The 15,194-nt window shown below is 40.6% G+C and overlaps 1 protein-coding gene across 1 annotated transcript in view; it reads right to left on the reverse strand.

Annotated features, from left to right (window-relative positions):
• The window catches only part of SORCS3 (sortilin related VPS10 domain containing receptor 3), a 539,475-nt gene that overhangs the window by 17,115 nt on the left and 507,166 nt on the right, over window positions 1-15,194 (reverse strand). The window contains exons 19-21 of the mRNA XM_033131434.1: window positions 13,408-13,594; window positions 8,373-8,506; window positions 15-138 (exon numbers count right to left, since the gene is read on the reverse strand). Coding sequence (XP_032987325.1) covers window positions 15-138; window positions 8,373-8,506; window positions 13,408-13,594 — 445 coding nt within the window. The remainder of the gene's footprint in view (window positions 1-14; window positions 139-8,372; window positions 8,507-13,407; window positions 13,595-15,194) is intronic.

The raw sequence follows: 15,194 nt of genomic DNA on the forward strand, positions 1-15,194 counted from the left end.
TTTCCAGAGCTTACCATGAACTGCAATATCTTTTGTATCCTGGATAAGGGCATTCCCAGCGGCCACCTGAACGGTGATGGTGTTGGTTCCCTCTGCAAGGAAGGTGAAGGAAATGCTGCTGTCCAAGGTGATGAGGGGCTAAAAGACAGTAGAAAGACAAATGTAATCCTCTGTGGGATATGAGATGTCCTCCTTTACTATAAATCTCAGATGGTCATAATTCTGTACAGCATTTGCATATCCTCAAGGGGTCCTAACATGAAAAAGAAAAAAGAAAATTACACAGCTTCCTAAAACTGTGATTGTATCCAGTATCCAGGAAGAGTATTCAAACACTCAAAAAACACTGTAAAATGTTTATCCTGAGTGATGAAGATAAGACTGGACACCCTGGATTTTGCTTGTCATTCTGTTCATTTTCCTGGGGCAAAGTAGAAGCAACTTTTGTAACCTCTTTCTATTGGCTCTGGGAAGAGATCATTTCAGTTCCCCAATACTCGGTGTTGCTTGTATTTTCATCCTGTATTCGACTGGACTATAAGACTATTCAGAGAAGTGACCTCATTTTATTTACTTCTGTATTACTTATCCTTGGCATATTGTCTTACATACAGCATAATAGATATGTAGGTTGGATGCAAGGTCATATAACTGGTTTTTAAATTTATTTTCTATTTGCAAGCCATTTCTAACATTGTTAATAGGTTAGAAAACATAAACCTACATATCTGTGATCATTTTTTGATGCTTTTTTTTTTTCTTTTTCTGTTTTATTTTCCTTACCTACCAGATAGGGACTTGACAAGGATAAAGAAAGCAACAGAATGATTCCCCCCCCCCCCCCTGTGAATTAGGATCTCAATACAATCAGGTACTTGTTAGAGAGAAGAGAATGAAGATTTTGAGATTCAAGAGTCACTATTCAGTGGTCATCTCGAGCCCATGCCCTCTCAAGTTCTCCGGTGTTTGCAACGTAAGACATAACACTAGCAGGCTTCTCTAAGGCAGCTCCTAAAGAGATATCACAAGCCCGGATGAGGACTCCCTCTCGGAGCTGTCAGGACAGCAATGGGATACAGAGGAACAATGTAGCCAGTTGGGCATATACAGAGCTGCCCTATAAGGGGGTGGGGGTGGGCCAGTGCTCACACAGCAAACTCACGTATCTAGCTGAACGTCGTCTGGAAGTATGGGCTAGAACCCTGCAGAGGCTCAGAGAGGCAGCTTTCAGACAGCACCCCTGCTGCAAGAGTAGGTCTTTTTTTTTTGTTTTTCCTAACTCAAAAGTTTCAACTGGGACCCTGAAGTAATAATTTGATTTCTTCTACTTTAAAATCCTATAGCTCTATTTTATGCCCTGGCTGATGGCTGGAGTTTGGGAAGATTAGAGATATTGCTCTAAGCTCTGACACCCTTTCTTCTCTGGTTGCTAAATGAAAGAGGTTGAATATGGAAAGAGATATACGCTTTCCCTTATCTAAGGGTAAAACCCAGAATTCAAGCATTCTCCCCTGTATTTATGGCTCTGTGATGAAACACACAAAGGTGTGCCTACATTAATTAAACAACAAATGAGGTACAAGTAGGTTCTGTGGTGCACATCAACTCCAATGGGCCAGTGGTGACAGTTCAGTGTCCTGTGTTGAGGAGGATTCTGAAGTTAAGCTGGACTCAGCATAGCAACATTGGCCATGGTCATTGAATAAGGCAAAAACAACATGTGTACCCTGGGTTGCCACCTTTAGTATAACAAGAACAGAGACTTGAAACACTGGCTCCATTACTATTTTAATGAATGACCTTGGGCAAAGTTTGTTCCCTTTCTGCCTCTTAGTTTTGTTTTTTTTTTGTTTGTTTTTGTTGTTGTTGTTATCTGTTAATGAAAGGTTTGGGTTAGAAAAGCTGTGAGGACTCACTCAGCTTGGAATATATAGTCTAGATGACTGGCTTTATGCACACTTTCTAGTTCCTACTAGTCAACACACTAGGTCTTATCTGTCAGAATCCCTTCAACTGCTTCATTACCTTAGAAAAACTTCAGTTTTACAAGAAATTGCAATAATTATTTCTAAAGTAGTTGTGCCATTTTATGTTTTATGACTTAGCAGTCTCAGTCAAGTTAAAAGAAAATACATGTCAACAAACAAACAAACAAAATGTCCATAGCAGTGTATTTGTAACAGCCAAAAACTGAAAAGAGCCTAGGAGAATTCATCAACAGAAAAATGAATTAAATAGTCATAGTATATTCATACAATGAACACAAAAGTACAAATGCTGATATCCACATCAGTATATATGAATCCCAAAACCATAAGAAGTGAAAGAAGCCTTACAAAAAAGAATTCATATGGTATGATTACATCTCTGTGAAGTTCTAGAAGAGGCAAAGCTGACCTATGATGAAAAAATAGTGATTGGTTCTGGAGATTGGGGGCGGGAATGGACTGGGCACGAGAGAACTTTCAGGAGTGACAGTAATACTACATATTTTGATGGGTGGTATGAGTGTAAACAAATATTGAATTCTAGTTAATGATTTGTAAGCCAAGGCATCTAGGACAAAGTGTCTAAAATTTGCTTTGAAATGGAACATTTAAGTGTCTAAAACTTGCTTTGAAATGGAACAAAACCTCAATATCAATTGGTGATGGATGGAGGGATGGACAGATAGATAGATGTGATAAAACAAGCATAGTAAATGTTAACAGTAGACTACAGGTAGTGGGTATATGGATGTTCACTGTAAACTTCTTTCAGCTTTAGTGTATGTTTGAAGTTTTCAATAATAAATGTTGGGAAAGAAACAAAACGAAAAAGGAATTGATGTGTTCTTATTTTTCTTGATTTCATGAATTACCTCTCTTGGATCATGACTATGCTACAGTGCCCTTCCATTTTGGTGATTGCCCTCAGCTATCTCTCATCTCTTCCTACCTCGTACACCATGATATTTTTCTCCCTTGAAAGTCAGTTCTTTAGGGAAGCTTCACTACTTCCATGTCACCTTTTCAGCTCTCAGCGGTCTACGTGGCCCCCTCTCCTTTCTCTGCACACTCTTCTTCTCTTAGACTCAGTGGTTGGTGCTGTGCTGGGCGTGACATCCCTTTTTGAAGGGACTAGAATTCGTCTTGTCCCAGCAGATTTGATCTCTCTATCCAGCTGCTTTCCTAGGAGAACCACAGGCCAGAGACACAGGGTGGCAGGACAATGGAATGTCATCTGAGGTGGGAAAGGGTGTGCTATCCCATTAGCCAGTCAGGGATCTGAGCCACAGCAAACAAACTGCTGAATGGTCACACTTGGTTTCCGGGTGGCAGGCCATAGGGTTCTGTGCTGGGGAGATGGCAGAACCTAATTCTGTTTTTAAAATGGCTTTTGTTTTTCATCAGCTGTTAGGGCATCATGGCTGATATTACCTTCCTTGCAAAGCTGGAACACTCAACAGGATCCTTGAATTCTTTCTTGGCTACCGATATCTAGCGAACAATGCTAAATTAAATCAAATATTTTAAGGTTCATTTACAAAATCTATTAGGCAAGCAGACACATTTATTAAGCCAGACCTCTGTTAATCCCAGCAAATTAGCCTTGCAGAGCCCCACAAATCCAACAGGCGGCCAATTGACTTCTCCGTCTCTATGCTTTGTCCACACTGCAGGGCCAGCCCACAAGGAAGCTCCTTAGAATACCATATTTGGCTGTGTATAATGTGCACTTTTTTGTCCAAATTTGTGAGGGAAAAATAAGGAAGCGCATTATACATGGTTCGTACTAATTCTGTATCTACATAAATTTTTTAATTCTTTTATGTAGGCTTATGAGTTAAAAGTGTAATGATAAATAAATAAATGCTAAAATTCCTTTATAATACAAAAAAACCCAAGTACCTAAATATAAACAAATAAAAATTTGAATTAAAAAATTAAAACGAAAGACTTTTTCCCCTGAAAACTTGGGCCAAAAATGTGGGTGTGCATTACACACGGCAAAATATAGTAATGCCTCATGCCTGCCTAGGGTTTGGAGTACCTCCCTTTACACAGAGAATCCCTCATGTGCAACACGTCACATATTATCCACTGAGCCCAGGAAGAAATGGACAAAGCTCTGAGTGACTATTTAGTTGTGATATTTTCACTTGACCGATGGAACAGGGAACTTCAGGGAAATCTTTGGACGTAGCTTTCACCAGTTTGCCAGGCACAGTAAGTCAAGTTAATACTGAATATTATAAAATCTGCACAATTTAAATATATACCTTGGTGAAAACTGCCATTCCGAAATTGGACAGACTATGCAATCAATATTCTTGCCTTACTTAAAACCTCCATCAGATTATATAGTAATGTGTGAAAAGGGCTTGTCATATAAAGTGGAAAAGGCAGAATATATAATTTGGATATACTATGATTAGAACTATGTAAAAGCTCTAAAATACACACTAAGAATATTTTGAAAGAAATAAAGCAAAATAGTATGTATAGACTATTATTGTTGACTGTAGTAAAAGTCCTCAAATACACACACACACACACACACACACACACACACAGAAACTCTTCAAAAATATCTCAGGGCCTAAAGTATCACTGTCCATGAATTTGGTTCTATCTTCCATCATTCTATCTTAAATCTGAGTTTCTGTGACAAAATAAAAAGCATCCATTTACAAGTATGTCACTCAGAGCCATCTGTCATCTGTCCTCCCCACGATTCATTTTTCTCTCTGGTTTCTGCTTAAGAGAACCTTCTGCTTTATCTGAGTCAGTCTACACAGACCACAACCATGCCCAAAGCCTTACCTTTACACAAAGCCTTACCCTTTCTCTCCTCTCTGCCTCAATTGTGTGCTGGCCTAGGGCCAACTTCACCCAGGACTTCTTCCATGACCAATAAAGCTTGCACCCATCATCCTCTAAGTTGCTGGACTGGGCCAGTAAGATTATTTCCCTTAATATAGTACCTTAGAGTATCTATTACCTTGTAGAACCTAGCTTTGGAGGTTAACCTCATATTCACAAATAGATTATACTTCTTGAAGGCAACAACTGGAATTTAACAACTTGAAGGCTTTGTATTCCTCACAACATGTAGCACAAAACACAGGCTCTTGAAAAGGATCCATGGAGGTACCGGTGCAATTTCACATCTTCTGAGGATAGGTTTGTAGGTTTAGGAAACTACAGCTGGATTTCAGGAAAGCTTGTTCTCTTTTATTTACTTATACATCACACTTGCACACCAATCATTGCATGTGTGTTCATCTTGCCTTCTACATGGAATGCAATTTCCTTCAAGGTAGGGGCAATGTTCTGTATGCTCTTTCATTCCTAAGCAGAAGGCTGGATATAAAGGAGGGTATTAACTGATTTTTACTGAGAGATTGACTTAATTCAGTCACCTGGGTGAACCTGTCCAATTCACCTAGTCTCAACACACACACACACACACACAAACACACACACACACACACACACACGCAACACTGCCTTCCAAGGTTATTAGCCTAAGTGTTTTCTCTGTAAAATGGGATAATTTCTCCTTTATCAGTGATGATCTAATGATTAAATAAAATAATGTGTATGAAGAGTCTCATACGAAGCAGTACTAGGAATAAATGCTTAAAATTAGTATTAACTCCTTGTACAGGTCAGTTTGCTAGTCTCTAAACTCAGAGAACTCACAATGACACTGAGAAACACTGACATTCATTTATGAAGCAAATATGGTGCTCATTGGATCGGTTATTGGGTATAGTGGCCACCTTGATATGTTTATAGCACAGTGTTAGGAAAAAGCACTGAAAATGTATCTCTTTCAAATGGACCGAGTAACCATTCTTGGAGGTGAGAGGGAAATCTACGGAAGCAAGTCAGGTTTGTCACTGAGATATGGATGAAAACGATGAGAAAGCACAACAGCGACTGTATTTTCAAGTGCTTGCATGTGTTCTAAGAGTACCTTTTTTTCACTCAATCCTCAAAGCAATATCACAGTATAGTTACTACTACTCTTATTCCAACATTACAATAACAAAACTGAGGCCCATAGAAATTACATGATTTGACTGAAGGTGTACAGCCAAGAAAAATCTGAGTCTGAATCCCAACCCAAATTTACCTTATTTCAAAACTATTTTATTCAAATGGCTCTCATGTGTTATCATTCTCTTGTTTTCTTGGGAACAAAAAAACAACTAGTAAACCTCTGAGGTATGGGTATCTGTGTAGCACTTTATGCTCAAGTTTATAGATGGAAAATTTCTAGCTAAAGGAATACCTCAGTTCATCATCATTTTTTAAAAAAATAAATTTATAATGTCATTCTGTAATTTTAAAATGGCCCTTTCATAATATGGTATAATATAGATTAGATAGATAGACATTTCAAATAATAACTCAATGTTCATGGATTAGACATTAGTATCCTCGCTTTAGAAAAAAGAACATTGAGACTCAGACCAGGTGATTTGTTCGAGCCAACACAGATAATCATCAGAGAAATAAAAACAAGACTCCCCAAACCCTTTATCCACTTGCTGCTTATTTATCAAATATTTATGAGCTACTGTCTGGTATATCAGGCCTTAGAATGAGCACTCAAAGGAAGAAAAAAAAAAAAACGGTGCTGTAGAGAAACACTATGTCTCCAGTTCCCCGCGGGCTGCTGAGTAAATCATCCTGTTGATAACAGCCAAGAACTGCCCCCTTGCTCTCAATAGTTTCTCAGTAAAGATCATCAGTGAACAAGGACAGCCAAAAGCTCACATTGTCAGCGGAGAAATGAACTTAAAATCCCTCTCTTTATGACTTCCTCCCTTCGTATGAGCTTCTCTTTTTCCTTCTCCGCATCTGTCTGCTAGCTTTTGAGGCAGGATTTTAGGGTCTGTAACCTCTAGGTGACAGAGGTGCAGCTAAAGCATCCCGGGCCTGGGGGTGGGGCGTGGTAGATGGGAGTGAGGAGACCAGGATTTCAGGTCTAACTACAATTAACCAGCTGCTTGACCTTGGGGTGTTCATCTCACACAGGGAGCTTCACTCCTCTAATGAACCAATGAGGGTCTTATTAATAACCTCCCTATCCATTGTCCTGGTGAGTAATAACCCCAGAGATGCATCAGTACAAGGCAAGGATCTGAAAGTGTAGAGCATGAAAAATGCGAACAGAAAAGGGGCCCTTGGGTCCATGAATCTAGTTTTATTTTTTATCAATCCATCCTAACTCACAGTTTTTAGGACAAAATAAAAAGTATCCATTTAGTGAGTACCTAGTGTGTGCCAGGGAGATCATATTATCTTACTTAGTTTTCACCACATCAAGACGACATAGATATTCTTTCCAGTTTCCAGTGGAGTGAATTAAACTTCAGGTCAAATGTCTTGATCGAGTTCACAGGGCCAGCTGTGAGCATGTGGGAGCCCTGGAAATCTCACCCATCTCTCTCTAATTCCCAGGCCTCTGTTCTCTCCATCACATGCTGCCTCCCTAAAAAAGAGCAGGGATGAAGCCTCTCCCACTCTTGTCATGCAGGGGCCGAAGTTCCCTTTGCTCATCTCAAAACTAGCAAACAAAACCAGCATTGTTCCATCCATGTTTTAGAGGAATTACTACACCAGTAGCTGAGTATTTATTAGCTTTTCTTTAGGTATTCAGCGTTTCCAAGTCTAATATGATAGACTTCCTACATTATTTAAAAAAAAAAAAAATTAAAGGTCTCTCTAAGAATGGTCTCAAGAATGGCCAAGGGAAATGCAAAGACTAAAATAGGAACAGAGAAGAATATGAATCCCCTAAACTGAGGGACGCTCAACCTAACTGCTTTCAGCTTCTGTTATACAAGCATGGTCATTTTTGACACAAGTGTCACCGTCACTAGGGGCTGGGAGCAGGGAGTCTCTGCAAAGTCCAGAGTTTGGCCCCTTCCATTTCTTTCTTTGCAACTTGACAACATCAATGCCATGGCCTCCGTAGAACACCTGGTCTGTCTTGATAAGGATTTTTTACATATCGATTCAGATTTTGCAGATTTTTTAATCTCAGAGATACTAAGTGACTTCCTTGATATTATATAGCTATGAGTGGAAAGGCCAGGATTGAAACATGGAGCAAAAGATGTTTTAGAAATGCTGATTAAAGGAGCAAGAAACCAGATTTGTATACTTTCTCAAAGTACTCTCTTCCCTAGGATTATCGGAACTTTCCCTATTATAGTAACGAAGTTGGTGTAGGGAGGTCTGTGGTACTCAGTTATGTGCATGCATCACTTCACTCAGTGCATCCTCTTGCCCGCGTCCCCATTGTCGCCAACATCAATACAACATCAATACTGCGTAGAGATCTACGCAGAGAGCAAGGAGAAAGGGCCGAACCTTTGTGCTGTTGCCGAACCACCAGAAATAGGTAAGGGTCCCCAGCTGACTGGGCCACACGACTGCACTGATGTTGACCTCCTCATTCCTGATGGCGACGAAGGGAACTCGGAGATGGACATGCTCCACAGGACCTGCAGGAACAAGGAGAGCAATGTCAGTGTTTAAATTCCTGGAATAAGCACTCAGACTTTATCACACTCCCAGATTCTTAACCTTAACCCCTTTTACCATCATTGTAATAAAACAAGGCTTATAAACTCACAAATGTTGAGAGGGGTGTGTGTGTGTGTGTGTGTGTGTGTGTGTGTGTGTGTGTACTTGAAATGAAGCACCACGTATAATAGGGAAATCAAATCAAATCAGACATCAGATTTTTTAAGTGACATTTGAACTTAATTTAATTTAACATCTGATGAGCCAAACCACAAATGCTTGCGAAGCTCCAATCCAAGGACAAAGCTAGTTTACTAGTCACTTAGCCAATATATAGGAAGACAAACAGCAGTCTCTTTCATTTCTGACGATTAGCCTGTATTGTGATTTGGAGTCAGTGCATTGTATGGAGACCGCTTCCGTTATCCTCAATTGTTAGTTGGTTGCATCCTCTTTAATCATGGGCCATTGTGCCTGCGTTGGCAGTACTCCCTTCTTTTACCTTTTCTCTCTTTTCCTTGCTTTCTTCCTTCCTCCTCCTTTCCCTTCATCTGCTTCCTACTAATCAAATCCAATTAAAATATTCTAATTATCTGTTCACAACAAGAGCACATTTTCCTGGTTCCATTGTGATGGTTTGATGAGTGAAAGTGACTAGCGGTCACAACTGCACCAAGGACATCGCTTTAGCCAGTTCTTCTCATTGGTGGGACATGTTTCAGGCCACCCAGCCTTTGCTATTTGCATCCTTGGTCATTTTAAAGATGACTCAGTTTAAACTGAAGAAAAGAAATGAAAACAGAAGGATGCTTCTTGTTTCTGCTCTGAAGTTCAAAGTTACCTATACGGGATCTTTCCCTCTATCTTACAGGGTGTCGACACTACACAGACTATTACAGAGTCCTAAAAATAAGGGACAAAACTTTCCCTGTCTCCCTTGTAGCAATGAGAACATATGAAAGTGATGTGTGGCTGTGAAAAGTATCATATAGTTAATTATGGGTTGCCACTATTCCTACAATGACAACCACAACCACCACAGTGTCACTGTTTCTGTGTATCGTTGTGTAGACTTGCCTCTAAGGACAGTGGGCATTTGCCTGGGTCTCCCTGGGCATATTCTGTGCCATAGGTAAATTTATATTGGGGGAGAAGGTGTTTGGACGTGGACTGATGTTTGGGGGAGGAGACCAACAAAGCCTGCTTGCCACTGTCCAGATTGCACTTTCCTGAACAGTCACCACGTCTTCAAGCACCTGCGTATCAGCTTTCTGACCTGATCCCAGACATACGGCACCTCAAGATTTCTTCCAGCAAATAACGTGAACCTTGTCACTTCAGATACTCATTTGGCTAACGGCTTAATTATTTTCCGTTAGGAAGCTGTTCAATTATTTTTGTATGGCTCCATTGTTGGTGAAAGTGAAAAAAAAAAGTGGGAGAAAACACTGGCTTCCACTGCTTTCTTGACTGATTTTTTTAGGAGTTTACTTGATTTATCTCCCTTTGTGGTTTGTGTTCTACTGATTAATGGAGGAGAGAATGAGGCAGTTTGAAGGAGTCCCTGGCCAGCTCAGGTCCAAAGAGGGAGATGAGAAATCTCCCTCTCCAAGCCCAGGTGTAGACCCCTCATTCTTTCTCTGCTGGGAAAGGGACCTTTTTTACCCTCAAAGTCAATGTTCCTGTTCTCATGGGAGAATGGCCTAAAGGCCACTCCCCTGGCCGGCTCATGGGAACCCGGGGCTTTTCCACAGTGAAGGAATGAGACCACTGCAGCTGTGTTTCTACAAATTCTTCTCAGTAAGCTGTCACTCAGGGGCTGGGCCTTACATTGCCAGGTCCATGGATGCCCAAGAAGATAAAAGGAGACCTCCTTCTCCTTAAACTCACAGAAACACAAAAGGGATGGGGCTTCCATGAATTGGAACTCCATCAAACATGGTCACATTTATTCCAGCTTCAGGACAAGCATCTTTGGGTAAATAGAATCTCAAGGAATAACAATATGTTAGTAGCTTTTTAAGGCAAATAGCCTGGGCCAGAAGTGTCAGGCTTCACCCTAGAGATAGACCATGGATTAGGAAGAAGAGAGCTAAAGGGATTCGAGAGAGAACCCAGCAAACTCCTAAAATCCTCACTGTCAAATAGTGCTCTTTTTGATAAAAAATCTAATAATCTGTGCGAGATTGGTTATTATGGGCAGCTAACAACTACTTTTGTTAGCTAATGGCCCAAGGTGAGGCCAAGAGCAGTTTCCACTGTAATAACTGTCTGGTAAATGCAGCCATGATTGATTTGGAGGGAATTATGAGCACGATAAAAGTTTCAAGGAACATTTCCTCCTTCACGCACATAACCCATAGTATAAACCTGTTCCTTGCTGTTGTGTTTTTTGCCACAGTCTAAGTTTAAGACACAGTCTTTGCACCCTGCAGGCAAAGCCCACTCTTGCCAAAATTAGGAACATGGATGGGGCAGGTTCTTGGGATAGAGGAAAGTAATTTTTTCTTGTCTTCATTTTTAAATGCAGCAGAAGTGTCAGGCAGAAAGTTAACAGGAAATCCTTTGTACAGTTGACCCTACACGTGGATCTTCTTCAATAAATATGTACAGTACTGTAAATATATTTTCTCTTCCTTATGATGTTTTAATAACATTTTATTTTCTCTTACATTTTATTGTAAGAATATAGTATATAATACGTATAACATACAAAACGTGTTAGATTATGTTAGCAGTAAGGCTTCTGGTCAACAGTAGGGTATTTGTAGTTAAATTTTGGAGAGTCGAAAGTTATACGTGAATTTTCAACTGTACAGTGGGTCAGCACCTCAACCCCTGTGTTGTTCAAGGGTCATCTCTACTTACCATAACAGGTAACATTTATCATGTGCTAAGCTGGGCGATAAATAGCATTTTGCACACTGCGCAGAAAACTGTTAACACAGACCTGAAACTGCCATCCTTTGAAAGGTCTGTGTACAAGACTGGCCCTTGACTAGCATCTGGAAACTTGGCTCTGGGAGTTTTCCCAGTCAATAGTTAACTGATAAGAATGGTTCATTCTGTCGACAATATGGTTTATTCTGAACACCTGCTATCCTCTCAGAGTGTGGACTTCCGATTTATGTTAGGCAGAGGATGCCTACTTGATCAGAATCCAATAAAAATCATGGCACTGAGTCTCCAGTGAGTTTCTCTGGTAGACAGCTCTTCATGCATGTTGCTAACCCTCATTGCTAAAGGAATTAGCACGTGCTGAGTGACTCCACAGGGAGAAGACTTAGAAGCTTGTGCCTGGTTTCCTCCAGACTTTGCCCTATGGACCTTCTCCCTTGGATGATCTTGCTTTGTCTCCTTTCACCGTAATAAATTATAGTAATGAATCCGACTATAGGCTGAGTCCTGTGAGTCCTTCTAGAGAGTCACCAAACCTGGGGTGATATCAGGGATCCCTGACACACACAGATAATCCAGTTTGACTCCATCCCTTATTCTGAACCCTGGGCTCACAAACACCCTACACACCACCCACCTGCTGCTTCTGGCCCAGAATGATTAGAATTTGTGTAGTTATCATCACTTGGGCCATTGGTGGCCCATTTCTGACAGCACTCCTTCCCCCATTCCCCATCAGAATGTAAACTCTGTAAGGGTAGGGCCTTATCTGTATTACTGCCTCCCCAGCACCTAGCAGAGTGCCTTGTACACATTAAGAACTCAACAAATAGCTGTTGAACAAATTAGTGAATGATTGGGTGTTTCATTTATGCTTCCTATTTACTGTTGCCAGAGCCCTGTGAGGCAAGGTACCAGTTAGAATTAAGCCATTTTAAAGTTGGAGTTCAGAAGACTGAGCAATAAAATAACTTACCTCATGGCCACATAGTCTGGCAACCGTAGGAATACAATCGATCTATAATCCAGGTCTCTTCCCATGTACTACCTCTATCTCTGTTGGTCCTCGTGCCACTATTGTGACAGGAATGTTAGGAGACTAGCTAGATTTCTATTTGCAAGGGAATTCTTAAATGCAGATTGTTTATAAGGTAGAGTTTATATCATCACTGAGCTGTAATACGAAAGGTGCTCCCTGTATCCCCTCAGACTCTCTTGAAACATAATTTTCACCATATATATAGCATATTATCCAAAAAATAACACTTCAGGATGTATAAGTAAGAGCCACCGCAATGCTTAGACACATGAGTGTTGCTGACAGAGGTTTAGGAAGCCAATACCGGCCCCATAACACCATCTCCTTGACTCAACATTCTAAAATCATAATATTTCAGTTTCAGTTTACATGAGTAAAGTCCCAGGATAGTAAACACACAAAATGCATCCAGAACCAAATATTCAGAACTTCAGCTGTTGCTTTGGTTTGTGCCAAGCAATAGCCAATAGCAATGAAATACATTCTAGGACAGCAAAAACATTTTGGAGAGTTCTTAGAATAGTTTGCAACAAGAATCAACTTGTAGTACCCTTAGATGTAAGAATTAAAATCTTTCGTGTGTTCGGTTCTACATTTTAAAATATCTAAACACGTATTGCTTAATCATTCTTTGGCTCTTCCAACAGAGACAACAAAGGGATTTCCACCTCAATGTGTGTCTGCGCACTTACATCAAAACAGAATGGAGCTGAAAAGGAAGGGCCAGTTGGTGATATGTTAGCCAAACTTTGAAAATAATCAATCAAGTTCAGCATCACGAAACTCTGAAATACAGAGGAGCATGCATCTCAATCTTTCAATTTGGGTCCTCATTTAACGTAATCGTCAGGTCCAGCGTCAGCCCTAAATCCCAGGAAGTCTGGACAGAGGGAGTCGTCAACTGGGAGGAACATAAGTAAAGGGATGGCTTCTGCTACTTACAAAGCACATGCAGGAAGAGGACCGCTGTGTCTGAGCCCAGGTTGTTCTCCGCATAAGCCGTCACCTGGAAGATCCCCGCACTCCTGTACACATGCTTGATGCCATCCTCAATGGGACTGAAGTTAGCATAGGACACCGCAATTCCATCACCAAAGTCAAGCTGGATGTTTGTCCTTTGGAGATCACCCTGCAAAAGGGAAGAATAGTTCGCCTGGCTCCATTCACATGGTTCAGCTTGACTCCTATCTGATGCATTGACCTGTGCCTTTAGCACCACCTTCTAAGGACAGAGAGTCTCTCCCACGGGGCTAAAACATCCTCAAAACCATCATCAGATTCCTATCTGATATCCACTGAGCACTATGCCAAACACTATGGACCTATTGTCCCTGTCTGCCCAAACTCAGGCAGGCTGAGTGGATGTGACACCGGCAATAAAGGGGAAGGTAAAGACTCTACGAAACTTAAAGTGGGAAAGCCCAGGGCTTCTCTGGTTCTCTCACGCATGCTTTAATTAATTATTCCTCTCCCATGTCATAATATTAACAATAGCCATAATAATAAGAGCTTACACTTATCATTTTTTTTCAGTTCCAAGCATTTAACTTCCTCACAACTCTGTAATGTAGAAAATATTACTGTCACCATTTTGGGGACAAAAATAAGTAATTAGACCAAAGTCTTGCAGCTAGTAGTTTGAGAGGCAACTTTTGAACCTAGGCAGTCTGGTTTCAATACTAATATCCTCAACTGCCATGCTCTAATTATAATTTTCTTATTTTGTAGTATTTATTATTATATTCCAAGAATCATGCTAATCATGTGACACATATTATCTAATACCACCTTCAAAATAACTCTACGGGATAGGATGATTATTCCCATTCTACAGATAAACACTGCAGACCAGCCAAGAGTACATCTGTGCTCTGTCGACCTTGGACTTCCTTATACCCACCTAAGCCCCTCTTCCCTGAAGCCTTTCCTGACCCTGCCCATTCAAAGGTACCTCGGCCCCTTAGAAAACCAAGAGACCTGGTCATGTGATATCAACGGTTCAGGGGAGCGTATCTTACCACCCCAAGCCAACACTCAGCTTCTTGAGGGCCAATGCAAACCCCCTTCCTTCTTTGTGCTCCCCCACTCTCTGTAATGGACCAATACTTTGGATAAATGCAATTAAGCCTGACCACAAAATAAGGATACCAGATGAAAAAGAAGAATTGGCTCTCTCTGTTTATATATGAAGATGGTTGATGGAATAAAAAGAGAAATACATCATTTTGGAATCAGGAGCCAATCCTTCTGCCCAGTGAATGTGCATCGATCATAATTTCGCTTTCTGTCTCTTCTTCCATGGCAACCCAGATGTGAGTGAAATATTGATAGCTGCTCCCTTGTCCCACATACAATGGCAACTACCTTTGAGTTTATGAATATAAATTAAAGTGGAAATGAACTGGAGGCAATTCAAACGGATAAGATCATGGCTCTTCACATCCATTCAAGAGAAGGCTTTTATAACGCTGGTCCTGGAAACTCCCTAGTGGAAATGTGATAAAGACCTTCTCTGAATTTCAATTTTTTTTTTTTTTTTTTTTTTTTAATGCAAGTGCCCAGTGTAGGTGAAAGCTGATCTGTCACCCCAGGATAAGGAGCCTTCACCATCCTGTGCAGTGTGGACTTGACTTTAAAGGTTTCTGAAGTATTCACCCTTGGGGAAAAAAACTCCTGATCTGCTTTGGTCTCTTTCCAAAATCTGAAGAGCACAGAACAATTTGCATATA

The sequence above is a fragment of the Rhinolophus ferrumequinum genome, chromosome 16 (assembly GCF_004115265.2).
Source record: "Rhinolophus ferrumequinum isolate MPI-CBG mRhiFer1 chromosome 16, mRhiFer1_v1.p, whole genome shotgun sequence".
Taxonomy (NCBI): Eukaryota; Metazoa; Chordata; class Mammalia; order Chiroptera; family Rhinolophidae; genus Rhinolophus; species Rhinolophus ferrumequinum.